This window comes from Cebidichthys violaceus, unplaced genomic scaffold (assembly GCF_023349555.1).
Source record: "Cebidichthys violaceus isolate CVI_PGR_0920_01 unplaced genomic scaffold, fCebVio1.0.p SCAF_17, whole genome shotgun sequence".
Classification (NCBI taxonomy): Eukaryota; Metazoa; Chordata; class Actinopteri; order Perciformes; family Stichaeidae; genus Cebidichthys; species Cebidichthys violaceus.
In genome coordinates, this window is record NW_027176340.1 from 5,923,259 (window position 1) to 5,948,432 (window position 25,174).

The following is a 25,174-nucleotide window of genomic DNA, read 5'->3' on the forward strand; positions in this document are numbered from 1 at the left end:
ATTATGTACCTTTTGACACCTAAATGATTAATTAATTAATTCAGAACATAATGGGGAGATTCATTGATAATGAAAAAAAAGTTTCTTTAGTCAATTAGACTCCCTGAACTTTATTTTCTTGAATTTTTATAGAGATTATCCTTGACTTTATTTTGACTATTGTGTTACATCAGAATAAGCTTTTCTAGATGAATTCAGTTCCTTACTGTGAATGCCATTGTACCTTTTTATTCAAAAGCTTCTAAAGAATGTTGCCACTAAAATGCACTTTGTGATTCAACAGCATCCGCAATTTGAACGTTGATAACTCCATTGAATAACACAGTGCTGTTTGCTTCCTGTGGGTCAGGTCCTAATTGCATTACAATATGGAAACAGCTATGGTTGCCATTTCCTTCTTTGTTTTCCTGCAGTGAATCTGGAGAGAGAGAGCAAAGACAACCAGTGGCTGGGAGTCACTGTCAAGAGTCAGGGGATTGGAGGAAAGGTGGTGGTAAGTGAAGATCACATCCTGTAAATGCATCAGCACAGGAAGCAAGCTCTGTCTGGTGTTTGAAAACAAAACTGTTGGTCTGCTTCTAACGCAATGATTTGTGGACATAGAACGGATATTTTCATGTTTAGTTCATGTGTTGAGTTGTACTAACATATAGACCTTTATGTATAAGGATGAATACTAGATTTTCTGCAAAGTCAGCAGTAACAGGTCAGTGAATCCCAATAATAAATTCTCTAATGCCATTTCCTGTCCCTCACCAGACCTGTGCTCACCTGTATGAGCTCAGGCAACGCATGAGACAACCGTCAGAGACTCGCGACCCCATCGGACGCTGCTACGTCCTGAGTGACGATCTGACAGAGAGAGACGACCTGGACGGAGGGGAGTGGAAGTTCTGCGAGGGCCGGCCGCAGGGACACGAGCAGTTTGGCTTCTGTCAGCAGGGACTCTCCGTCAGTTTCAGCCCAGACAACAACTTCATACTGTTCGGGGCTCCGGGAACCTACAACTGGAAAGGTAAGGTAGAGGGCTAGATGATGGAAACAAGGCTGTGGAAAGGCAAACGTGTTACTTCCTGCTTTATTTTTGGGGCGCTAGGTGGCAGCAACAGCAAGACAAGCAGACAAGTACAGTTTTCTTTTATAGTGTTGCAACTATTGTAAGTAAGAGAAGAGAGCCAACCTATGTAAGCCGACTAAATAAAACAGTATAATTAACAGGACAATACAGTTTGGGGTTGAAAAAAATCGAATTGATTTATAAACCAATCTCGTGATTGGACACGATGCAGAGCTGCGAAATGCACTTAATCACAGAAAGCACTGACAGTTATCTGGTGCAGTTATCAGAGCTACTGGATTGATTCATTTTGTCTGCCACATGAGATCAGTGCTCATCTTAATTTATACAATTCACATTCTAAAACATTGAAATATCGCTCTATTACTCTTTTTCTGCTAGATGTGATTCATGTTTCTGATTTCACTGAAAGTTATTTTATGAAGTGTAAGAACTGGGTCCCTCATACAAAACATGAATTTAGATGAAAAAAAGTGTAATTATATGTGTGTGTGCCCCATATTTATATCGATTTTTTATCAGATTTAGAAATTTGTTGTGTATCCGCATGTGGAACTGACAAAAATGGAGTAGACTCAAGCAGAGTATGCACACTAGAGAGGGTTGATTTTTGAGTGTGCTGTCAATGAACACTACTCACTTGTAATGCAAAGCCTAAAATAAATTGAGGAGCTGCTTATAGCTGATAAATAAGTAAATGAAAAATTAGTAAATCTGAGAAAAAAACGTTTTGCTTTGAGTTGCTCAACGTTGCATATGTATTGTATCATTTCCTGTTAGTGTAAAATGGTAAAGTATGTTGACTTTCCACTCTACAAACAGTATACTATGACAAGTGTAGTACATAGAAGTAGTAAGTAGTAGTGATTGTATGCAACAGGTAATACGAGTGTTTGTATTGTGATGACAGCTGTGTGTGCTTGTTGCTTTGCTGTGCCCTCACCTGTTTCCATTCCAGGTGAGATGCGCGTCCAGCTCTCAAACCAGACTCTGCTTGACCTCGGTTTTTATGACGACGGGCCCTACGAGGTGGCAGATCAGAAACAACTTAATGCCAAGCTCATCCCTTTGCCCTACAACAGTTACCTGGGTAGGATTCGCCCTCCCTGCTCACTGCTGCCTGTGCACAGGAGAGAAAGAGAGGGCCGGTGGAGGGTGACATCAGGGCTCAGGCTGGATTCCAACATGGCTGCCAAAACCACAGGAGCTAGTAACAGTAGCAGCTGCCAAAATGCCTCAAACTGCTTATTCCCTGTGGATTATTTCTGGATGAGTCTATCTGTGTGTGACTCACAGAGCCTTGAATGTTGCTCCACCTCATTTTTTTAAGTGCGTTCCCACGTGAATCTGGGTGGACATGTGAAAAATGTCCAGAGCTTTCTGTGGCTTGGCATGAGTTCTTATGATGCCAGCATTTGCTAAAGTTTGGCCTTTCTCCCTTTCTTGAGCAAACAAGGGAAATATTTACCAAAAATAAAATAAACCAATAACAATGACGTTATCCTCATTCCATTTACCGCCCTCTTCCTAAAAGTCCAGGACAACATGTCAAAACTTTAAAGAGGGTGGTGTACAACCAGTCAACGTGCAGTCTGAGCCTGAAACGTCGTCCCTCCACCAGGTACCCAGTGGTTTTGTTGGACCGCTGTGGCACCACAAAGACAAAACATCAATCAATCACAGCCTGTCTCACCTGCACCTCCCTTTCCCTCTCTTTTTCCTCTCTTTTCACTCTCCCCCTCCCCTCACCATTTCACCACCCCATCACTTCCCTCCTACACTCGTACCTCTGTCTCTCTTGCTCTCTCTTCTCTTTTCCTGTCTTGGGCCATAGGGCTCTTGTTCATGGCTAGCCCCACTGAAGATGCACTGCTGTACAAAACTCTGGAGCCCTCCAGCCGGCACACACCGTTTGAGGATGTAGCTCATAATAGCTACTTAGGTTTGTAGGCGTGAGGTGTTTTTGTTTGGACCGGACTGGGCTTGTAGTGGAAGTAGTCCCGCCTTCCTCCTCCGTCTTCGTCTTAATCGTTTCTGCTAATTCCGGATCGATTTTTAGTGTGTAATCTATGTACTAAATGGGGTCGTATCACCTGCACTGTTAAAAAGAGACAGCCATTCAAAATTGTAATTTAATTTATTTTATTTTAATTTATTTTATTTTATTTTATTTTATTTTATTTTATTTTGTTTTATTTTATTTTATTTTATTTTATTTTATTTTTGGTTTATGATTATTTGTCACCTTCGGCTTCTAGCTGTTGATTCGATGATGGCGAGGAGATGGTTGTCTCTTTGAGTAGCAGCGGGGTGTTTGTCTGTTCTGTCTGTAGATTTCTGTTGTCTGTAGTGTTGAGTCAGTCTGCATGTGTGTGTGTTGGTACAAAGCTTCCCAGGTGGTGGTGGTTTTCTCGTCAGTTGCCATAGTTTTACGAAATCGATTTACTGATAAAAAGGTTTTATTAACAAAGAAGACAAAGTCTGCATCCCTGTGAGGCTGTTCTTAGGCACAGAGGTGCGTTGCAGGTTAGGTCATTCACCAAAGTAATGGCCACGTTACTTAAGTTTAAGGATCATCCTGAGGGGATCATGAATATGTGAATCCAATTTCAATGCAATCCATGTGATAGTTGTTGACACATTGTATTCAAAACCACAAATGTAAAACTCATGGTAGCGCTAGAGGAAAAGTAAGGAGATCACTAAAGCTAATAGGATTCATCCTCTAGGGACCATGAATGTTCAATGTCTCTACAGAATTTTATCCCAATCCATCTATAGATGTGGAGATATTTCATTGAAAATTTGACCTGCTGGTGGCGCTAGAGAGAAATTCAGGAGAACACCAAAGTCAATAGGATTCATCCTCTGAGGATCATGAAGTAGTTTTTGAGATTGTTCTGTCTGGACCAAGGTGGTGGACTGTTTGTATTTGTTATGATTCTCTTGGTATTTAGTGTCCATGTCTAACGACTCCTCGTCTGCTTAACACAACCTGTTCTTGTGACTGTTCCAGTGATTACTTTTCACAAAGTGTGTGGATCTGCCATAAATCTCTTTATTCACGTACCTCCAAGCCTGCTTACCCTCCCGCTCTCCACATTCAGCCGTCTCCTTGACAACACTAATTTCCACATGACCTTTTTGTTCTTCATTTATATCTCACATTCTTCCATTGATCCTAACCAGATGATATGCCACACCTTTGCATGCTTAGTAAAAATGACAGAGACAGTGTTCTAGTTATTTCTGATTGTTTTTATCATTACATGCGAAATGTCACAGAGTTCTAGTTGTTATATTATGGTTACATACATGAATGACATTACAAAGAGCAGTGTGTTGCTGAATAAACACATAAGTCCTTTCCACCTCCATTAAGGCCAAATAGAAATCCTGCAGAGAATAGAAAGAATCTCTTTATTATTCGGCTAAATGGAGTGTTATGTCAAACCCAGGTTTTCTGGAGGCTTGATGGTTGTTTAGGTTTTCATTTAAAAAATGAAAGTAAGGAAATAGTGTCTGTTCCTTTGATTCATATACTGCTTAAGTCAAAACAATATGCTCATTGTCTTGACAGAATCTAGTCTTGACCTTTTTATTTTGCTTCATTTATAAAAAAAAAAACAGCAACAACAGTTTTTATTTATTTTGTTTGAAAAAATCTAGTTGATGGGATAATACAGAATAAATGAGAAAAACAATTAAATGGACATGTAAGAGAGTAAATGGAAGTGCAAAGTGTTGCAATATGACTTAACAGAAACACATGAACACTGAATTTGAAGCACAAGACAATACATGAGACAATACCTTACAAATTAAAAATGTATGGGAATCTGAGCACGTACAGAGAATAAGATATAGAATGAAATGTATAATATTCATGTGAAGATTTATAAAGACAGAGTAATGTATAACTGCACATTGGTTTAGTGATGCACCTTCCACAGGAGAAAAGATAAACAGATTAAAGTACATTACATGGAATAAAATCCCACAAGATTTAAATTATATGTTAAACATTTGAAAAAAAAAAACTATTTTTTCAAATAGTTTCTTAGACCATATGCAATTAAGTGAAACTAAACAGTAAGACACTATGTTTTTGCTTGAAATGCAGTTGTAGCTACACACACAGAAAATGTATAAGCAGGTCAACTATTTTAAATTAGAACAGGATACAACACCAATGGGCAATACAGTAGAACAAATATAAAAAGTAGCAGTGAAGGCAGAAATAACAGTACAACAATCAACACACAAAAACATATATATTTGTGCAATATCACTGCAAGTTATAGTGCAAAGACTTGAATGAGGGTAGTGCAGAAACATTACCGTTGTTGCAGGCAGGGCCCCTTTAATAACCTTCTTGCTGCCTTAAGCTTTCACTCCTCATTTAGCTTTATAGAGACAAGCTTGCAGCGAGCCTGTGTGTTAAAAGGCTCCCTGTGTGGAAAAACTAGCACCATTTGTCTCCCTCCGTTGGCTTTTACAGGACTTGCGATGCAGACTGTTGCATTCCTCACCTGCCACCCTGGAGCTGCTCACTGTTTGTCTCTGTTGTGTCTCCCCCTGCATGTTTACTCAGCACTAACAGACCAAGTCCCGATTGATCATTTCACACCCTCACATCTGCATGTTTTGGAACCAGTGAAGCAAATGCATGTGGTTGCTTCTGTTCAGGTGAAATGTTTGATATGATGTGCTATTTTTCACATGTCGATAGCAACATTTCAACACACATCTTGTCATGAAGCACACACACACACACACACACACACACACACACACACACACACACACACACACACACACACACACACACACAAACACTTCCTCCCCCTTCCACTTGTTCAATCCATTGCTCTGCCTGATTTATATGCAAGCACACATTCCTTTACACACACACACACACACACACACACACACACACACACACACACACACACACACACACACACACACACACACACAAACAAACATACACTTCCACACAAAAGAAGGGTTTTCTCCAGGTTATAAATCTGATTAATGTCCACCCACTATGTTTACATCCTGCCTTCACTGGAGACAGCTGATACAGAGCAGCAGCATCATGAATCTCACGGAGCATTAGGTGAAGCCCCATACATCTTCTGTTAACGTCACGACTCACAACCGGCCTTTCCTGCTCTTCCCGGTGGACACGTATCCTTCAGCAGTCTTCAAACACATGCACACAGGACATTTACACCCATCATGAGTTTGGCATAAAATCAATGGTCACTTAAGGCACACATTTCATTAGTAAGAAGATGAGCGGGACATGCTAGGGAGAGAGGAGATGAGTCTCCGAGCTCCACGGTCAATACTAACCCCTGACCCTTTTCTCCATCTTGTTCCACTTCTTCCTCTCCATCCTGCCTTCCGTCCTTCCAGGGTTTTCTGTGGACTCGGCCATGGGGATCATGAGCCTCGGGGAGCTGACCTTCGTGGCGGGTGCACCTCGGGCCAATCACACAGGGGCAGTGGTGCTGCTGAGGAAGGACAACGTGTACCGACTGGTGCCTCAGCACATCTTCTGGGGGAAGGAGCTGGCGTCTTCATTTGGGTACTCGGTAGCTACGGCGGATCTAAACAGGGACGGGTGAGGAAATGCTGGATGAGGAGTCAGCCTGGATGATCATCTTTAAGTATTTTCAGAAAAAGAGAGTCAAAACTAAAAGGGCTCGTTAGACAAAACGGGCCCTGTTATACTTCTACATCACTGGAGAATTATTATGTATGACGCTGACAAACGACAGTACATTACTGTAGCTGGTTTATTTAGAGCTAATTTAACTGCTTTATATTATTTTGCATAGTTTAATCTATGACAAAGCATCATATTTTATAAATGGATGCACATGTTTTGTATGTAAAGTCCTATACTGAAAAGTAACTTATAACCATAGCTGTGAAATAAATGTAGTGGAGTGAAATAAGCACAGTATTATGTATTACATGCATTTGAATTGAATGAGGAACATAAATATTAAGTAGCATGACATGAAAATACTCAAGTATAGCACAAGTACCTCAAAAGTACAGTATAGTATGAGTAAATGTACTTAGTTGCATTGTGACTGTTGGTGAGAGGGGGTGTGCTTAATAAGTTCGAGGTGCAGCAAAATCTGAATTCAGTACTTCAAATAAAAAGTATATTCATTTGTAATTCTCTGTTTCTGTCCCCAGCTGGACAGATCTGATTGTTGGAGCTCCTAATTTCTTTGACCGCAAGGCGGAGATTGGTGGAGCTGTGTATGTGTACCTAAACCCATTCGGTCACTGGGACGATCAGGCTCGGCCCATCCGTCTCAACGGGACCTACGACTCCATGTTTGGAATGACGGTCAGCAATATAGGAGATCTGGACCAGGACGGATACGGAGGTGAGATCACAGGTTTTTATTATAGTACAATAATGTAAAGGCAGTGATTCTGTTCAATTTCTTGAGCAGCAGCATGTTTCCCATTTGTCCTTTTCATACTGTGGTTCTTCTTTTAGACTATTTAAATATGAATTAGAAATAAACAAATTATGTGTTTGCACACTTAAAATCATTTCCGTATATCATACTCAGATATTGCTGTTGGGGCACCGTTTGATGGAGATGGCAAAGTTTTTATCTACAGAGGCTCAGATGCTGGAATTGAAACAAAACCGGCTCAGGTGAGTTTCATACAACAGTTTTGGAATGAACCAAACGATGAAAAGAATGATGAAAATGAATAGTCCAAAGGAAGAGTAAGAGAGTGGCTGAGTGAATAATGACTGACCACTGTTTCTAATCCCATCAGGTGCTGGACGGTCGTGACTTTGATGTGAGACGTTTTGGATACTCCATCTCAGGTGGTTTGGATATTGATAATAACCACTACCCCGATATTGCGGTGGGCTCTCTTAATGACTCAGTGGTTCTCTTCAGGTGAGAAAATATTTATTTATAAACCCAAATGAGATCCTCAATCCGATAACTGCATGCATTTGACAAACAAAAATACCCAATGTTTAATTTGTATTGTTGGATTTATGTTTATTTAAGTTTTATCGTAAATCTTACATATTTACCTTCCATATAATTGATTCTACCTGACTCTGTGTTTTTTGTGTGTCCCCAAGGGCTCGCCCAGTAATCCATGTGATCAGAGATATATCTATCGACCCTCAGTTCATTGATCTGGAACAGCACAACTGCAAGGGCAGAGAAGGAGTCTGGTAGGAACTGATACGTTGACAGACACAGCTGCTAATGTATTTTCCCCCCATGATTGTTTTTCAAAATAATGTTTAATTTCAATCTAAGCAAGTGTTGTAACAGATTTTTCTCTCTCCACCGTCTGCCTTTTTTTTAGCATGGAGGTCAAGGCTTGCTTCACCTTCACAGCCCACCCAGAACACTACTCACCACACATAAGTAAGTCACACCTTTCTTTTCAAGACCATTTTTGTTCTTCTCTCATGTGGGACAAGAGTCATTTCTATTTACAGTGGAAAGTAACCTTATCTGTGGGGTAGCGTCACACTTTATTTTGATTGAATCACAGCTGTGTAATACTGTATTCCCTCAGATGGGGGTTTCATATATGTTCGGCCCCCAGTGGGCTCTTTAAGTGCTCTCTGTGTGCGTTCTGACATTTTTCAATCCCTCCATCTCTCTTCATGCATCGCCCCTGTTTTGACTTCCTTCAAGCACTTGTGGTGAACTTTGAGGCTGACACAGAGCGCAGGAAGTTGGGCCTCCCCCACCGCGTTAACTTCCTGGGCCGCAGTTCCCTGGAGCCGGAGTATACTCAGATAGAAGAAGTGGAGCTGCATCGGCAGCGTCACCCTGTGTGCACCACCGCTACCTTCCAGCTCCATGTCAGTACCTTAGCTTAGACAATGACTGGTGGCTTTTTGTCTTGTTTTTTGTATTTTATTTTACTCTTGTAGCAAAATATGGAATAATTGAATTTTTTTTACTATCCACTTTTTGAGTTTCTGGGCATTAAACAGTTTTTTTGAGAAATTAACACACAGGTTAAATATACAGTTACACACACACACCACTTTCATAGACGTACAAAACACATTTAAAACAGTTATGACAATTAAACATATTACATTATATCTTCTGGATCTCATTCAGATTCTCAGATTTTTGGTCTACGTTTAAATGAAGGGACTCTAAATCGCCTACTGGAGGGCAGAAGTAATCTCTGTTTAAAGCATGCAAGGGTTCAGAAGAGATACTTTCTGAGTATGCTCTTGTTGCTATTTACTTGAAAGGAGAATGCCATAGTTTGGTTAATATTTGTCACATAAAATTGGATTTGATTATATATACATATAGTTTTAAGTTTTAACTAATGAGCCAGGCCTGTAGTAATTTAAAAAACAGAAAAATAGTCTGGCTATTGGGTCTATCTGATTCTACAAAGAAGGTAGATAAATTATATATGAGGAGTCCATGATACAGTGGCATCTATCAAAACACCTAGGTATCTGTATGAAGAGACTTGTTTATTTTCTAGATTGAATTACATCTGGAAACGGCTGAAAATCAGGAGGAAGCTAAAAATACTTTCCTCTGACTTATTAGCACCACCACAAACAAACTCTTTGACCAAGTCTGTTGTTGTCCATTCATCTTTTTTTTTAATCTGTCCATGCAGGAGAACATCCGGGACAAACTGCGTCCGATCTCATTGGCGATAACCCACACTATCAAGCGTGTGCCGCCACGCAGGCACTCAGGTGCCAAGAGGCTGGAGAAGCTGGCTCCTGTACTGAGTGTTTCCCCCTCAAACACGCTGCACTCTGAGGTCTGTAACCAAAAGGAAGCTGAAGTATTTTATGGCCGGGATTCGTTTTAATGGGCCACACTTGCCCAAAAATGACTGTATAAAAAAGTGGAGATTTATGAAACACATTCCGATCTACGGTCTTCTGCAGTAACTCAGGCTTGTCAAGACAAGTTAAAGCCAAAAAATATGACATACAAAGCATAAGCATATGTATTTGGAAATTTGATTCTATTAACAACATAAACATGCAGAATAATTTGTAGAACAAGCCCCTGCTTGGTTTGATTTTGTTGTACATGTACCTCAGTACTGCTGCAGTGAAGATCCTTTACACGTAGTTTATGATTTGCATAAAGCACAATTAGCCGAGATGTTTTTGATTCAGCATCCTTTCTTGAAGCTTTATGTTGAATCACATTTTTACCTCCTCACACACATGCATCCATGGTTTTTCCTCCTATGCAGTTTTTCTTCCTTGAACCCCAAATATCCGGTGCTTAATCAGCAGTTCAAGCTTAATAATGCAGAAGTGTAATGCAATAGAGCTACACAATTAATTGGTTGATTAGTTTCTTGATTAATGGTTTATTCTAAACCATTTGGATGAAATAGTTACAATTTCCCACGGCCTAATCAAGAAATTCAGCTTTCTATCATGGACAAGAACATGTGAGATGCTGGAACTTCAAAAATAACTGAGTTGATAATAAAATGAACTAATTTCCACATTTACCATGCTACTTGATTCAATCTTCAAAACCTTAACTAGATGTTGAATGTGCTTTGTGATTTAATAAACAACTTCACGTCTGTCTCGTTGAACCTGTGAAGGTGAACTTCCTTCGAGAAGGATGCGGCAGCGACAAAATCTGCCAGAGCAACCTGAAGCTGAGCTACCAGTTTGGAACGCGGCCCCTGACCTCCGACCTCTTCACCCCTCTGCCAAAGTTAGTGTCTGATGAGCCCGCTCTGTGTGAGAATGATGATGCGACCGGTTGTCTAGCAACCTATACCCCAACACAAACAATTATGTGTATGTGGTCAGAAAATAATGAGTTTTTACTGTCATATTTCTTAAATTCATCCAGCTGAGGTTAAGGTACTCCTTCTAAAGGTTCTATAAATTGAATCTGATGGCTTTATTAGTGGTTGATACATTATTTTATACTGCTTTAAAGGGTCTCCTTGATGAACCAAGGAGATAGAAGTCTCTGAGGGATTTTACAATTTACAAAATCTCAAGAATAAACTCGTACGAATACTTCAGCGTGCTATGATTTGTCATTTGTGTATGTTCTCAACAGCTGTAAATATGTGTTTTTCCCCACTCTCTTCCTGTAGAGATGAGGATAATGTGCAGGTGTTCTCGCTGTCAGACCAGCGGTTGGTGGTGTTGGAGATCAGCGTCACCAATATGCCTTCTGACCCTCTGCACCCCGAGGAGGACGGAGATGACGCCCACGCTGCTCAGCTGCTTATCTCCCTTCCAAACACTCTGTCGTACGCCGGCTCCAGGATCCCACCACAGGTTGAGACAAAACAACATTTTTTGAGGTGAATTCATAAAGTAGAAACTGTTTGGATTCCTGTTTTTGCTGATAGTATGTGTTTCTTATCCTTATTGACTGTAGATGAGATGCCAAGCGAACCAGAATGGCTCACAAGTTGAATGTGACCTGGGAAACCCTGTGAAACGAGAAACTAAGGTACTCAAACAAAACAGTGTGAATTCAGTTAAAGCTTTGAAGGCTGTCAGGATAAAAAGAAGAAACTTATGGTCGTAAAAATATATCTATATTGTATATTTGATATTTTGTTTCACAGTGTGAAACAAAATCAACATGATTTCAGCTTTAAGTGTAATTATGGGTAATGAAATATCAGTTCATGTGTTGCTTTTTCAGCTGAAATTCTCCATCAACTTGAGCACATCTAACATCACAATTGAGACCACTGAGTTGACAGCAGATCTCTTATTGACAACGTAAGCCCTCTTATTTAAGTGCAGATATTTGACTTGTTCATCCCAAATAAACGTTGATCACAGTGTCTGCTTGTGGTTTTGTCCTCAGTATCAGTGAGCAGCCTGAACTGGCACCAGTCACAGCTTTTGCTAAAGTTGTGATAGAGCTCCCTCTGTCTGTCAGTGGGTGAGTTAATCCTTTCAAAACAGTTTCTCATCAATGTTAAAAACGGTGTGTGGCTTGGAAAGGGTGCTTTATCTTAACAAACACATTTCCCTCGGGTTTCCCTCCGCTTTAAGCTTGTTGTGTCTGACAGTATCACATCTATTATTTATCAGCATGTTCCAACTCTTCATTGATGCTACGCTAAGATATCCAAGATAAACTGAGCATCATCTGATACACATTTCCACAAAACTTGGCCTCACATATTTTTGACAGTTGGAAATAAAGTTCTGTGGGGTTTAACCCACAGAAATCCAAGGCTTGCTTCTGTACAGCTACTGTGCCTAGTAAACAGATAAATGCTTTATACAGCTGTGTGAGTGTGTATGCAGCTGTCCGACCCATTGATGTGATCCTGTTTTACTGCAGGCTTGCTCGTCCTCACCAGCTGTTCTTCAGTGGCAAAGTGAAGGGAGAGAGTGCCATGACCAGTCTGGAGGACATCGGCAGCCCTGTGGATTTTGAGTTTGTGGTGAGGAACGAGTGTGTGTGTGTGTGTGTGTGTGTGTGTGTGTGTGTGTGTGTGCAGGACCCCTGTATGTGTGTTTAAATTCCTGTCATGGCTACAGAAAGACACACATCTTAATATAATCTGTGTGATATTATGTTTTCTGTCAGGTTGCTAATCCCGGACAAGCTCTGCAGACGCTCGGCTCGGCCTTCCTCAACATCATGTTTCCTTACGAGCTGGCCAATGAGAAATGGCTTCTGTATCCCGCCAGCTTGAAGTTTGAGGGCCACCCAGACACACAGTGCACCTCAGCAGGGGCCTTGAATACTCTGAAGCTGCCCTACTCCTCACATGCAGTAAGCAGAGCAAAGCTCATTTTTGCACCATGCCAGGATTATTATATATTATTTTAACACCACCAATAGAGTCGATACACTCAGCCTGCCACAGAAAGTGCGGTTGATCAATGTCTTTTTTCATTTTAATTTTAGTTTGCTTTTCAAGCAGGTCATTTTTGGGAGAAAATATATAATGCAATAGAAAACCTCTTCATTAGGTCAACACTCTCTTATCTTATATCTAAAATTTGTGCTGGAAATGTTACACATGTTTACAAAATGTGGAAATATTATACATGACAAAGTGACAAAAACACTCCTTTTCCTTTTTAAATATATTTTACATCCAGTTCAAAGAAAAGTGGTTCGAAAAAGAGAGCATTTTTGGACACAGCTGCCTGTAAACTAACATGTGGAGACTTTGACTTCAACATCATCCTCCTACATTTCTACACTGTTACATCATGTCCACACTGACAATTTCTTTTTTTTGTCAAGCACAACGCAATCATTTATTCAAGACTGATCTGTCTCATCCTGTATGAATGTGTCACTACCACCAGGCTGGGCGAACGCGTCGTTCCCACCCAGAGGAGGAAGGTCAAGTGACGACCAAAGGCAGCGTGGGACAAACCACCCCAGCTGTGGCAGCCTCTGAGAGACGCAAGTCGCTCAAACTGGTAAGAGGGAAAGGAAAATAGAGATCGCACAAAACAAAAGATGCGGGCTTTGTTGCTTCTGCTGTTCTAACTGCAGTCTCCAGTTCATTTGAAAATCAGCTCAGCTGTCATTTCTGTCTTCCAGGATTGTCTCTTGGGGTCGGCACGCTGTGTCCTGTTTCAATGTCCCCTCCACAGCTTCTCCGGTCAAGCTGTCCTCAAGATCCATGCCAGGCTGTGGAACAGCAGCTTCATAGAGGTACAAAAAACAAAACACTGTCATCATTACATTAGCACCTCACTGCACATTACTCTCCATCTCAGCTTCAGTCCAGCTGCTACAGCTGCTGCTGGCAGCTCACATTGACTGCAAGTGAATGAATGATAACTACAGCATGATTAACAAGAGAGCTTTGACGTTAATAAGGCGGTCAGCAAACCGTAAACACAGCTGCCAGCTTTGACCACTGATTCACCTGCAACCGCTGTTTAACATGCAGATCCACGAGGGACAGGAAATATAAAACCAATACGATGTTTGCCTTGAACATTCAATAGAATATTTTAATTTTGATTTTAATCAAATTTAATTTCACAACTTTAAGAGCTGCATATGAATGAACAAAGCACAGTGTAACTCTGAACAGTTTATGTTTAAATGTTTATGTTCCCCTCTTCTCTGTCTGTCAGGAGTTTCCATCAGTCAGTGCTCTGGAGCTGCTGGTCAGAGCCAACATCACTGTGAAGTCCAGCATCAAACACCTGATCCTCAAGGATGCTGCTGCTCAGGTACTTGGCAGACTAGCCTAACAAAACAAACGGCATTACGTTTTGTTCATTAAATGTCTGTTGGTGTCACCTTTTACACGTTGCTATCAGCAGTATCTAAAATATAAGATTAATTGGCAATCTGCACATTTCTAAACCTCATATAAATTCACATATTATCATTACAGGCACAATTGACTGACTCACTGATTAATCACTATACAGCGTATATATATATATCTACTATTTTTCTCTTCATTTTGCATTCCGATTGCATTCTCCCTTCCTCTCCAGGTGCCAGTGATGATCTATCCTGAGCCTGGTCTCGCTGACCAGTACTGGATCCCCTGGTGGATCATCCTCATAGCCGTCCTGGCGGGCATCCTGCTGCTGACTCTGTTGGTCTGCATACTGTGGAAGGTAACGCACACACAAAGGATAACCAACTGTCACTGCATTTTGTAACACTCCATAGGCTTTCTTGTTCTATGTTTCAAAGTCCCTCAAACAATGTAAAAAGAATTTCCTTGATTAGATTTAGATTGAGCCTATACATAAGAGGTTCTTATAGTTTAATTGACTTCATCCCTGACACCTCACTTATTACACCCCACATAATGCCATTACTCTGGCATTATGTCACCACTTTCCATGGTAGTCCAATTATTTCTATCTGCTTTGTCCTGTCCTATAATCATTTTATTCCTTCCAGCTCACTCTCATCTGTTCCTTTCCTCTTTTGTTTGTCCTCTGTGTGTCACCCCTCTTGTTTTGTCTCCTCTCACTTCCACCTGGGGACTCTCTATCCTTAAATCCCTTTCCTTTTTCATTTCCCATTGTATTTCCCATGCTTCACTTTCCCTGTGGTGATCCGTTGCCCAGTGCGGCTTCTTCAAACGCAGTGAGCGGCGCCGGCACTATGAGACGGAGTACTACCGCGCCCATTTGGGGGTCCAACCCTCGGAGGTGGAGAAGCAGGCATCAGAACTATAATATAACAGATATTTCACTCTGGCCTGCTCTCCCCTCCTCCTCTCCCTCCAAGCGGTAAAAATGCTCACCCACAACTGCTATGTTCCTGGATGCACTCTGGTGTGGCTGTTGGTGTTCATTACAGTGTGAAATATTTCCACATTTTGGCACAGTCGATAACAAAAAAACAAAAGGTGTGATAGTTGTGAGAGGGGTTTAGTGAATGGTATCAATGAATGATGGATGTTATTACATTTGTAACCCATCAGGCACTTGGCAGAATCAACCTGTACACTTTTGCCAGTGTGGCGGTCTCTGTTATGAGATCATGTATGGCAAACATGTGCTGTTTTATTGTATACAAAAAATGAATTCCAATTATTTAGCGCTGTCTTTGTAATCTGTGCCTATTGAACACCAACCAGCCATCTCTCCGTCAGGACTTTTCAGCTGCCTGCTGTGCTGTTTGCTGTGCCTCTGCTGTTGATGTCACAGTTTCATTATCTACACTTTGTTCATTCTGGCACCAGTCTATGGGAACCTTTGATTTTCCTGATGTGCCTGTCTTCTATTAACACTCCTATTTGAATTACATCCCATGGCCACCTGGCTTATTCAGGTGCCAGAATCAACTTGTCATTAAAACCAGCGGGGGGGTTTTGTTCACATTAATGTGTGCACTTTGGCAGTGTGTTGGTGTTTCAATCAAGGACACTTAAAACTGATGAAATGTGCAGCATGTGGATGTGCTTTTTTTGGGTGGATGTACCTTTTTATTAAAATGTCACTTTGACTGATCAGATAATCACATTATCAGTGAGGAACTATAAGATACTAACTATTTATAAGTTTATTACACGGCATGATATGGGAAAGTAGACACTCTTGTCTGCTGAAATAAGGGCAAACCATTGCAGGTGATTTGCTGTTACATTATTATATATGGCATCACTTAATTCTTTGTTTTTTTTCCTTCCTTCATTCCTCTCCATCCCTCTCTCTGCTATTCTTCCTCTATCTGCACTCTGCTTTCCTCTTTCCTGTGCCAACAGTGTGGCTTCTTCCAACGGGCCCACTACAAAGACAAATTGCCTCAGTACCACGCGGTGAAGATTCCTCGCGAGGACCGGCCACAGTTCCAGACTGAGAAGTCAGGAGTTGTCCATAAAAAGGAATGGGCCACGCACTGGAGTGACGGGACCTCGTAACTCGCTTTGAAGCACTGACTGACTGAATTAATTCAAATCACCATGTGTGGCACTCATTCTGTCTTTGCATTGGAACTAACTGACTAAAAAAAAAAGTGCACATAGACTGAGATCGTGACATCTTGTGCACTCTGTACTGTGTCAGTACTTGCATATTGGTGGCCTGTTACACTGTGACTGGATCTCTACTCTCTCGTGCTGTAGCCTGCTGATGGCTGGCCTTGCATAGTCTATTCATACTGTGCATCTGTATCAGCGTGTTAAAGTTAATACCGAAGGCCAACTACAATTTTGGAATCAGTCTAGATGCTCTATATGCTCTACGGCCTGCAGAAGGAGCGCTGAGGCTCACATGGACTTCACCGCCTGTCATCAGAACAAAGGAGAACAGAACACCACAACTCAAAGACATGCATGAATGCACAAACGTACGGTATAATCTCAGATGCATACAGAGACACTGGACATTTTTGACAAATAAGCCACTGCCCGTGACAAAAACTACTTTTTGCCTTAACTACTGTAAGACTGACGACTGATATGGCAATGAAAAAAATGCATTTTTTTTTATATAAATAATGTTTTGGGATTTTCTTTTAGTTAGCACTGGTAAACATTTGAGAAAATGTCTAAGGTATCAGTTTAATAATATGTTGCCGAACACTAAATGTGTTGTTTTCTGGGCTTGCTGTTTGCTCTGGAAATAAGTTCACCTGATGTTTTTTGTAAATCCTTATTCAAGGAAAAGAAATGCCTTTTTGTGTGTCAATATCTTTTTCCAGTTTTTGTTAATATGTCAGTTAAATATATTGTACATCAATAGTTTACCACCTGAGTGAACTTGAATAAGAACTTGAAAAAAACAACACAAAATACAACTTATGACAGCCATGGCCATAGCACTGCAGTCGCATGAAAACCAAATATCTAAGAAAAGCGAAACATTTAAAATACGGTCTGTACATTTGCAGTGTAATCATCTTATATTTCTGAAGCAATGTTTAAAAGGATTAAGTGTGAAAACATGGTCTCAAATTAAAACCTATAATAATATGTATGACTGAATTAGATCATTATGAGGTTTTCAACACCAACATCTTTATTTTTTTCCTTTTGTTACTGACAGATATCATGACCTTTGTATAAATAGGTTTAAAACTTTTAATTTGGAATATATTAAGCTGCTTGTTGCGCTGTTCCTGGTACTGTACTCCGGTCACACCAGCCAGGGTAAGATAGTACATTCATGTCAGTACTGACATTTCTAACTGCATACAAGTGCCTTATGGTAAAAGTGGCAGATTGTGAACTACTGGTAAAGAACACAAAGCAACTTACAAACTAGATTAGGAAGCATCTGTTGGACACATGTGGACAAATAAACAAAGTGAAGACAGGAGAGAAGATTTCTAGAAGAGCAGAACATGTCGGCAAGGAACCACACAAACTTTCTTTGGATTTGATTTGGGTCGATGAAGTGGCTGTAAAGCATGAAGAGTCAGCTTGTTTTTTAGGTATTGCTGGACAATCTTGTATTAGCTGCATGAAGCTCCTGTTGCTGTTCTGACCTTCCCCTATTTTTTTGTTTTGATGTTGTCATAACTCAGTGTTTTATTTATTCTATGTTTGGCTGCACCATTTTAACATTGTAAATAAAATTAAAGGAAACAAAATAAACCCATCAGATAACGTATAAGTTGTGTCGTTCTCCGTAGAATTTTTAGCCAGTTATGAGCGGTTATTGATTAACCTGCAGTTCACTCTAAAAACACCAGATGGAGGCAAAAGTCTGAAAACTGAAATACACATTTGGTCTCTACTATTTGAGATTTCTTAGTAAAAACACAACTGTTTATGTGATACACCAAACACACTTGCTATTGAATGTGAGTTTTGAACGAAACAATTACAGGATAATAGCAGGGCCTGCATTATTTTATTCCTTATTTTCATGGTAATGTTGCCCATAACCTTGTAATGTGACATGAATGCGCCAGCGAGAGGAGAGACATGCTGCACTTCACAGACAGATAATAGTGGCACATAAAAAAAGACTTCAAAAAGCAATTGCTTTTGGATGCACACCCTCTCGAAGAAAGAAAATAATGATATATTGTTGTGTTCCTGTCGACTGTAACAGGTAGATCTTATAAATTGGTGACGAGGAAACAGGTTTTGGCATATGATAATAACAGTCATCATCAGTATGTCACAGGCCAGGGCCCCAGCCTGTGCTCTGGTTAAAAAAAGAACGTACAGGTCACCCATATATAGCTCAAGGTCAGATTGGCTAATTTCCTGTTCTAACTGGCGACCAGCAGGTAGATGATTATTAATAATAACAATAATAAAAACATTTTATTTGTATAGCACTTTAAAAGATACTGAAAAGCTCTTTACATGGTAAAAACAGAAACAAGAAAGCAATTACAATATGAACAAAACAGATGACATAACAGTAAGGAACAACACAAAAAACATACATAACTAGAAAATGTAACAGTGTGGCTGCTATTGCCTGAAGACGTTGCAATATATACAGTATATAAGCCAATATTACCAGTATTAAGATGTATGATTGAGGTTCATTTGAGATATTGCTTCTCTCATTTCTGCATTTGAGATTCATACTCTTGGATCGAATCTTGTATTTGTGATGGACAGTCTTGAACTTGAGAGCAGCTGTTGCTTCATAGAAACACATGCGTGTGTGTCACTGTTAACCATGGTGATTAAGGGCAGATGACATACCTTTGGAAATAACGGAAGCTATCGCTTACATTTGTGATATGAATTACTTTGTACATAAAAAGATGAAATTACTATCATCAGTAGTTAGAGGCTGCCATTTTGAGAAAGCCTCACCGGTAAAACACATTGAAAACACTGTTGACTTTCAAAGAGTTCAAATCTCACATTTTCCATGAAGGAAGTTCGTTGTGTCGCTTTAAAAGATCTTTGTGAGTCTTTAGTCATTGTCAGGATGTCAGAAGTCCTCAGTAGGAGCCTTAATTTGAGTGAGATGAAGTTTGATGTTTTATTTCTCGATTTTGTGATATTTAGTGACATTTATTTAGTAATAATTAAAATGATAATTGTTGACATTAGATTTTGATGATAATTGTTTTTCATGAATAACTTAATCTCATCATTTTGACATTTCAGAATTTTGACAATTACATTGATAGAGAAATGAACAGAAAAATGTAGACCTAAAATGATTAATCAGTTAGTCGTCTAAATAATAAATCAGCAACAATTCTTTTCTCCATTTACAGTACAGCTTTTTGTAATTTTGAATATCTTTGCAACAATGTAATGTTGCCCTCCTATCTAACCCTCTGTTTATTATCACCAAAACAATATGTTGCTGGCACTGGGGGCGCCTTTGGTGGCAGAACACTTCTTGGTCAGATCAGACATCAATGTTGTCATTTCCCAGGAGTTTACTGAGAGTTATTTACATTACATTACAGTCATTTAGCAGATGCTTTTACCTAAAGCGACTTACAATTCAGTATCTATCTACCTAACATAGACGCAGCTACGGGAGCAATTTTGGGTTTACGTGTCTATTGACACCATGTCAATGTGTCCTTGAGCAGGAGCCGGGGATCGAAACGCCGACCCTCTGATTGAAAGGCGGCCATGCTCTCCACTTAGCCACGGTCACTTATTGTGCAGCTGATACCTGTGTCTTTTTCTGGAGCTCTGGGAAAGTCTCGTCGACGATGAGCATGTTCACACCTACTGGGCTGGGGCGGAGCTACAAAGACAGACGGACGAGTCAGGACAGCAGGGCCTGTTATGAAATGGGGCTACTAATTGCACTACATGCCAGAAACATAGGAATAGTTGGCCCTATTTTCTTGCCAAAAGTTGGGCTTTTTATTGTGAAAGGTAAGAATGGAACTAATGAATCTGGCATAGGTTTCCTTTGTTTAGGTCTAAAGGTGTGATCGAAGTTTGCCTCCTTGGTTGCTGTACAGCCAGAGTATCTATGAGCACTGTGTGTCGGTATCCAGAGGGCTGAAGGAGAAGAGACTGGAGGGAAAGTATCTGGAAATCCTCAGCAGCCTCTACCTCTCGCTCAACACCGAAAGGTAAGTTTCTGCCTCTCCTTCCCTCTCGCTCTTATTCTCTAGCCATCTCTTCCACAACGTCTTTGGTTTCAGACAAAAACAGTCTCAATTCTGGATTACAGATCATCTCGTAAATCTCTGGACTACACCAAGCAGAGCCTGAGGATTTCTATTGATTTGGGCAAGAGAGAGGAAGAGTCAGAGACTTGGCTGCAGGTGGGACGCATCTATTACCTCATCCAGGAGGACGAACTAGATGTACCTGCAGGTGAACATTTTTCAGTCACTGTTTTTTCTTTTGCTGTTGTAAACGCAACACGTCCCTGACAATCATAGTTTAGTTTGACATGCTAATGTTCAATCAATATTGATCGACGATATGATTTGATAAATAGGCAACAGTGAAGACAGCCCTGAGGATGAATGATCTGCCATGAGCATCTACGAGAAGGCAGGAAACGTCTACTTTAATAAAGGCTGCAGGAACCGAATGGCTTCATTGCCTTTCTACAGCGTGAGAGGATGCAAAACAAAGCTGCAATGTCATGGTGCAGTATTTCCCATGATACACTCTGACACATTTTATTTTGATTCCATTCAATGTTTTTCTTTTAAATCAGTAGAACCGCTGATCTCATTTTACGAAAATTCTCCATGTTTGTTTTGCAGGATGGCAGTCTGCCATTTGCACAGAGCATCCAGGACATCCATTCAGAGTTCCGTTTATTGAGTAAACTGACAGAGCTGTTAATGAACCAGGGAGAGCAGGAGGAGGCTCTGCAATACGCAACACTGGCTGTTCAGATCGTCGGAAAAGCAGGTAGACAGAGGTCAAGTGTGGCCAAGAATCTGTGCCCCATGATCCCTTTTAACGATGAAGTAGAGCTACTTTGTTAACACGGACCGCTGTTGTTTTTCCTCAGGTGTGCATGTGAATGAGAGGACAGCCTACCACCGGCTGGCTACAGTCTATTACAACCTGCAGCAGTACGAGTTGGCAGAAATTACTACCTCAAGTCCCTGTCCCTCTGTCCACCCGCCCTGCAGGACCCTGTGGAGGCTCGCTACTACACCAAGGTGTACTGCAGACTGGGCAATGTCACTCTACACAAACTGAAGGTACACAAGCCGACTATATTTCTGTGTTGGCATGAGAAATTCTGAAATAAATATAATTAATACATATTATATGAATTATTATAAATAAACATAATTCGGAGTAATTTTGAGCTATGTTTGTGACGTGTTTTCTGTACTTATGTTAACTTGTTTACGTTTATACTTATTTTACATCCTTATTTTCAGCCCGATGGTGAAGTTTTTCCTGACCATAAGTGGTTTTATTGTGTAAACCTACATGCGGCCGATTTACTGTAATGACTTGGTGTAAAATGACATGCGAACATCATACACATATAGACTTTTTTTTACGATTTGAGGAAATCGTGAAATTACCTGTCAAAAATGTATGTAATTCCTGGAAGTTTGGCAATTGTTTTATCACAATAATAACACGCTGACGCAATATTTTAGAACCTAGAGTTCCTAGAAGTGAAAGTGTAGCCAGCCGTGTCTTAATAGAAAAGGCTTCAGATTTTGGCAGAGCAACAGTAGCCTTTACCTTTTTGTATCCTTTTCACAGAATATGTCGCCAATCAAAATCCAGCCTACGAATAAGATTAAAAGATGATATATATTTAATTAAAAGGAGACTTCTGCTCTGTGCACTCTCTACAGGATTCTTTTGATGCAGTGGGCTACTTTCATTTGGTTCTGGCAGCGGCCCTGGAGGACCAAGCTAACCCCGAGGCTCTGTATGTGGTGTACATGAAGCTGGCCGAGATCCACGGCAACCACATGCCCGATGCTCAGCTGTGCCGAGAATAAAGACAGAGCCCAAAGTCTGAAAAGAGTTCTGGCTGGAGAGGAAGGCGCTGCTGTTGGAGAGGAGAACATGAAGGATGCAGTCACAGAGCCGGGCCAAAAGAAGGACGAGGACTGGTGCTGATATGGAGCGTACGGAAAGTTTGCTGAAGACAAACTGCATTTTTACTTCACCTGAAAATGAAAAATGTGAAGATAGCTACCAAGAACTGGTATAATTCACAGAGACACGGAGGATGGACGTACAGACACTAATATTGGAGATAATCACAATAATCTTGATGCAGATGGCCCCCTTGTGGACGCCTTTGGGTCTGAGACAGAAACCATCGGCAGTCAGTTCACAAATTTGCGCCGCGTTAATCGTGTCATTCGCGCCACCGGTCTCGCCAGGGACCATTTGTGTTCATTCGCTAGAATCGCGTAAGCCCTGGAAGCCGTTCAACTGTCTGCCATCAACCATGGAAAAAATAACCTCTATTCCTGCTTAGTACGTGTTGTGGAAGTCCCAGATATCACGGGAAACTAAACACCGTCATGTCTGGGTTCATAGCATAGTCCGGAGGAGCTCCGTGGATTTTATCGAGGTGTATTCACTGTGTCCAGCAAGCCACATGTCGGCTGGTTTACTACAGCTGTATGAGCACAAAACAAACAGATTTGGCTGTGATTTAACTGCAATAAATGAACAAAAAGGGTTACCGAAATAACTACGTAATGACGCCAATTTGTAAAAAGTTTGAATTCATGTTCTCTCCGCGAGACGACAAGCAAATCACTTTTAAAATGCTTGTTTTCTCATTGAAGCACCAGTCTCATCGCGTCTGTGCATAGATGTAATCTACTCGCGTGAATAATTTGCCCCACGTTCTGAAACTTTATTTTGACGTCACCAACTGTTTCTGCTTCCGGTTACCCTAATCGTATATGTTACATAGGACCGACGGTACAGTCAGATTGAGTCATTGATGATGTAAGTCATAGTACTGTAACTTAGGACTTATGTGGTGAAACATTCATTATATATGAACTCATATATATTTCCTTGTTTCAGTTGTGGGCAGTAAATGTCAGCAACAAAATGAGGGACGTTGCGTTTGAAGCCCAATTGCTCAACTCAAGCCCAGAGGCCACACCTCCTAACTTTCAGTGAGTTGTATTTGTATTTGATGTATGCATCAACAGTTAAACTACAGTACTTTTAACATCTGTTATATTCTGAAGGGTTTAAAAACTAATTTTAATGAGTGTGACCTACAGTTTTCAGCTTGGCAGAAGACTACGCCAAGATCCTGAGAGAGAAGGCACAGGAGGCTCCCTGCTCCAAAGCATTCAGTCCAGAAGAGGTGGTGTTAGAAGTTGTTCCTAGAGTCCTGCAGGGCTTGTGGGTGCTTTCACCTCGCCCCCTTATGAATATGCGCTTCTAGAAACTCAGCATAATGTCTGTTGGGGTTACGAAGTCCGTTTTGGACCGAGTCTCCAGAGCTCTCACCAGTGTGAAGCGTCATGCCACCTTCTCCCGTTCCATCAGGGATGACAGGTCATGTCAATCCTCACAAATATCAGATAGACCAACCCATACAATGTCCTGGAGCAAAGGAACAAGAGCTTTGCACCAGTGCTGCTGGGTCAAATAGTTGATCTTGCAGTGGGACAGATTTGTGGGGTGTTTCAGCCCCAGAGCCCCAAACTACCGGCTCATCTGGCACCCGCCATTGAACCTCCTGCCAACACTCCAGTCCAGGAAGATTTCAACCTCCATCCATTGACGTTCAGATCAGGGAGGATGTAAATGATAATTCCTGCTTGATGATTGACCCAGAACCAACTAGAAAACCAAACCTTGCTGCTGTTCCCCCTTCTCCAACACCCCTTGTTGAACCCCCATCCATTGACGTTCAGACCAGGGAGGATGAAAACCTAGAGCCCACAGTAGAACCAGGCTCTGCTGTGACTCTAGCTCCACTGACCCCTCCTGCTGAACCCACCAGAGAACCAGCCTCTGCTGCTGTTCAGCCTTTTCCAACACCCCTTGTTGAACCTCCATCCATTGACGTTCTGGCCAGGGAGGATGACAACCTAGAGCCCCAAGTAAAACCAGCCTCTGCTGTGACTCTAGCTCCACTGACCCCTCCTGCTGAACCTGCGATCATTGTTGCAGTGCTGCACAGCTTGACCACCAGTCTGGATCAAACAGAGCAGCCAGCCTCAAGTCCAGAGACACACCCTGCTGAGGTGTCCCCTCCACTATCTCCTCCGACATCCCATTGAAACTCCTTGCAGTACAGCTGTCCAGGACAGGGAGGATGTAAATGAAAAGCCAATCCTTGCAGATGGGCCCAAACCCACCAGAGAACCAGCCTCTGCCACTGTTCCAGGGTGGAGGGTGTGGTTGTCGACCCGGGACCTACCCTTGCGTGTAGAGTCCAAGAAACTGGGCCCAAGATTCATTGGGTCCTTCGAGATCGAGAGGATCATCAACCCGGCGGCAATGAAGCTCAAGCTCCCCAGATCCATGCGCATCCACCCAATGTTCCACGTATCCAAGTTCAAACCTGTCCGGGAGAGTCCCTTGGTGCCGGCTGGTCCTCCTCCTCTGCCCCCTCGCCTCATTGAAGGAGGTGCTGTCTTGCTGTCTACTCGATTCATCGCCTGCTTTGTTCCCGCCACTGGAGGCGAGGTCTTCAGTACCTGGTCGACTGGGAAGGATACGGTCCGGAGGAGAAGCAAT

General features: G+C 41.4%; 1 protein-coding gene across 3 annotated transcripts in view; it reads left to right on the forward strand.

Moving 5' to 3' along the window:
- Window positions 1–18,158, forward strand: part of itga7 (integrin, alpha 7) — a 33,644-nt gene extending 15,486 nt beyond the window's left edge. Inside the window, exons 3-26 of one of the 3 annotated variants that reach the window (XR_011103257.1) lie at window positions 414–493; window positions 760–1,015; window positions 2,037–2,168; window positions 6,503–6,710; window positions 7,298–7,494; window positions 7,687–7,775; window positions 7,904–8,031; window positions 8,226–8,321; window positions 8,459–8,520; window positions 8,797–8,966; window positions 9,761–9,910; window positions 10,724–10,839; window positions 11,234–11,420; window positions 11,524–11,598; window positions 11,797–11,876; window positions 11,965–12,042; window positions 12,451–12,553; window positions 12,700–12,888; window positions 13,434–13,550; window positions 13,675–13,788; window positions 14,220–14,318; window positions 14,592–14,717; window positions 15,180–15,344; window positions 16,322–16,408. Coding sequence is in view for 2 of the 3 variants with exons in the window: in XM_068712334.1 (XP_068568435.1) it covers window positions 414–493; window positions 760–1,015; window positions 2,037–2,168; window positions 6,503–6,710; window positions 7,298–7,494; window positions 7,687–7,775; window positions 7,904–8,031; window positions 8,226–8,321; window positions 8,459–8,520; window positions 8,797–8,966; window positions 9,761–9,910; window positions 10,724–10,839; window positions 11,234–11,420; window positions 11,524–11,598; window positions 11,797–11,876; window positions 11,965–12,042; window positions 12,451–12,553; window positions 12,700–12,888; window positions 13,434–13,550; window positions 13,675–13,788; window positions 14,220–14,318; window positions 14,592–14,717; window positions 16,322–16,477 (3,008 nt within the window). In the remaining variant the exon portion in view is untranslated. Of the gene's footprint in view, window positions 1–413; window positions 494–759; window positions 1,016–2,036; window positions 2,169–2,912; window positions 3,021–6,502; window positions 6,711–7,297; window positions 7,495–7,686; window positions 7,776–7,903; window positions 8,032–8,225; window positions 8,322–8,458; window positions 8,521–8,796; window positions 8,967–9,760; window positions 9,911–10,723; window positions 10,840–11,233; window positions 11,421–11,523; window positions 11,599–11,796; window positions 11,877–11,964; window positions 12,043–12,450; window positions 12,554–12,699; window positions 12,889–13,433; window positions 13,551–13,674; window positions 13,789–14,219; window positions 14,319–14,591; window positions 14,718–15,179; window positions 15,345–16,321 lie in introns of all 3 variants that reach the window. The other 2 variants (XM_068712334.1, XM_068712336.1) reach the window with 2 other exon arrangements.
- The last annotated feature ends 7,016 nt before the right edge of the window (window positions 18,159–25,174 follow it).